The following is a 3,157-nucleotide window of genomic DNA, read 5'->3' as shown; positions in this document are numbered from 1 at the left end:
GACGCTTTTATCCAAAGCGACTTACAACTGAGGACTAAACCAAGCGAGTCATCGTGAAGAGGCAAAAGCAACGCAAGAAGTGCTCAAAATACAAAGTTCAGACATAGCTCGGAGAAGCATAAGCCAGGCAAGCGAGGATTTAGAGGAAAGGATTTTTTTTTTTTTTTTTTTTTTTTTTTTAGTTTTATCGATAACAAATTAACATGATCGACGAAATTCTTAATGATCAATTATCGATCGTCGATTAATAATGCCCATCCCTAGTGTGTGTGTGACAGGTCTGTTTTTCCCTGCGGGCTCTTAGTCGGGTCATCTATAGCAGTTCCATGACCGTCGAGAGCAAAGGTTCGTTTCTCACTGGATTTGTCATCTATAAAAGTAGTAATTATACTTTAGCTTATGTCAAACAATTTATGACCCCTTGATTGATGGTTTTGACAGATGTTTATGACAGGATATGAGTATGGGGATATGAGGATGGGATATGAGGATGGGGATATGAGGATGGGGATATGAGGATGGGATATGAGGATGGGGATATGAGGATGGGGATATGAGGATGGGATATGAGGATGGGGATATGAGGATGGGGATATGAGGATGGGGATATGAGGATGGGGATATGAGGATGGGGATATGAGGATGGGGATATGAGGATGGGGATATGAGGATGGGGATATGAGGATGGGGATATGAGGATGGGGATATGAGGATGGGGATATGAGGATGGGGATATGAGGATGGGGAAATGAGGATGGGGATATGAGGATGGGGAGGGGTTTATGACAGGATATGAGGATGGGGAGGGGTTTATGACAGGATATGAGGATGAAGATATGAGGATGGGATATGAGGATGGGGATATGAGGATGGGGATATGAGGATGGGGATATGAGGATGGGGATATGAGGATGGGATATGAGGATGGGATATGAGGATGGGGATATGAGGATGGGGATATGAGGATGGGGATATGAGGATGGGATATGAGGATGGGGATATGAGGATGGGGAATGAGGATGGGATATGAGGATGGGGATATGAGGATGGGGATATGAGGATGGGATATGAGGATGGGGATATGAGGATGGGGATATGAGGATGGGGATATGAGGATGGGGATATGAGGATGGGGAGGGGTTTATGACAGGATATGAGGATGGGGAGGGGTTTATGACAGGATATGAGGATGGGGATATGAGGATGGGATATGAGGATGGGGATATGAGGATGGGGATATGAGGATGGGGAGATGAGGATGGGGATATGAGGATGAGGATGGGGATGTGAGGATGGGATGTGAGGATGGGGATATGAGGATGGGGATATGAGGATGGGATATGAGGATGGGGATATGAGGATGGGGATATGAGGATGGGGATATGAGGATGGGATATGAGGATGGGGATATGAGGATGGGATATGAGGATGGGGATATGAGGATGGGATATGAGGATGGGGATATGAGGATGGGGATATGAGGATGGGATATGAGGATGGGGATATGAGGATGGGGATATGAGGATGGGGATATGAGGATGGGGATATGAGGATGGGGATATGAGGATGGGGAGGGGTTTATGACAGGATATGAGGATGGGGATATGAGGATGGGATATGAGGATGGGGATATGAGGATGGGGATATGAGGATGGGGATATGAGGATGGGATGTGAGGATGGGGATATGAGGATGGGGATATGAGGATGGGGATATGAGGATGGGATATGAGGATGGGGATATGAGGATGGGGATATGAGGATGGGGATATGAGGATGGGATATGAGGATGGGGATATGAGGATGGGGATATGAGGATGGGATATGAGGATGGGGATATGAGGATGGGATATGAGGATGGGGATATGAGGATGGGGATATGAGGATGGGATATGAGGATGGGGATATGAGGATGGGGATATGAGGATGGGATATGAGGATGGGGATATGAGGATGGGGATATGAGGATGGGGATATGAGGATGGGGATATGAGGATGAGGATGGGATATGAGGATGGGGATATGAGGATGGGGATATGAGGATGGGATATGATTATGGGGATATGAGGATGGGGATATGAGGATGGGGATATGAGGATGGGATATGAGGATGGGGATATGAGGATGGGGATATGAGGATGGGGATATGAGGATGGGGATATGAGGATGGGATATGAGGATGGGGATATGAGGATAGGATATGAGGATGGGGATATGAGGATGGGGATATGAGGATGGGGATATGAGGATGGGGATATGAGGATGGGGATATGAGGATGAGGATGGGATATGAGGATGGGGATATGAGGATGGGATATGATTATGGGGATATGAGGATGGGGATATGAGGATGGGATATGAGGATGGGGATATGAGGATGGGGATATGAGGATGGGGATATGAGGATGGGGATATGAGGATGGGGATATGAGGATGGGGATATGAGGATGGGGATATGAGGATGGGGATATGAGGATGGGGATATGAGGATGGGGATATGAGGATGGGGATATGAGGATGGGGATATGAGGATGGGGAGGGGTTTATGACTATCAGGTGGTGTGTGAGCTTTTGGCCAGGCATGTTTCCGGAGTGTTTATGATGTGTGTTTATGACTCCTCAATCTGCTTGGTGTGACTGTTTTCCAGGGGAATGTCTTTTATTATTGAGGATAATATCCACAGAATGATGGAATTATGAACATGAAGAGGTCTGACACGGATATGATTTTCAGCTGGATCAGCGATGTCTGTGGGAGAGAATGAAAAAGAGTTTAAAGAAATAGCATGGATGACAAATAAAGCTTATAAAATAAAACTTCATTTGATTAAGCATTTAAAAGTAAGTTTTATACATGTGTTGAACTTGATGAGGTGATCGTTATGCGTCTATCTGGATAGTCACAGAATCTTAAATCTTCCTGAGCAGATGAAATGTTATAAAGTAGGTTTTCAGAAAGAAAAAGCATTGCATATAAATAATCATATAAATATTAGATAAATTAAATAAGATGTTAAATTATCCACAATATACTGTCTCACACAGTTAAATAAAACATAAAATAGTTCATATTATTTGAAAGAAGATGTTAAATTATCAAGTATAAGCATTTTAATATAATACACCACAATATACGGTCTTACACAGATAAATAAAAC

The 3,157-nt window shown here is 44.0% G+C and overlaps 1 protein-coding gene across 1 annotated transcript; it reads right to left on the bottom strand.

Moving 5' to 3' along the window:
• Positions 1 to 392: 392 nt before the first annotated feature.
• Positions 393 to 2,582, bottom strand: LOC130096338 (uncharacterized). The gene has a single exon (XM_056262911.1). The coding sequence runs from the start codon at positions 2,580 to 2,582 to the stop codon at positions 393 to 395; it is 2,190 nt and encodes a 729-aa protein (XP_056118886.1).
• Positions 2,583 to 3,157: the final 575 nt, after the last annotated feature.

This window comes from Rhinichthys klamathensis, unplaced genomic scaffold, assembly GCF_029890125.1.
Source record: "Rhinichthys klamathensis goyatoka isolate OS25496 unplaced genomic scaffold, OSU_Roscu_1.1 h1tg000011l_1, whole genome shotgun sequence".
Lineage (NCBI taxonomy): Eukaryota > Metazoa > Chordata > Actinopteri > Cypriniformes > Leuciscidae > Rhinichthys > Rhinichthys klamathensis.
Note: the sequence above shows the minus strand (reverse complement) of the source record. Positions and strands in the feature narration are given on the sequence as shown.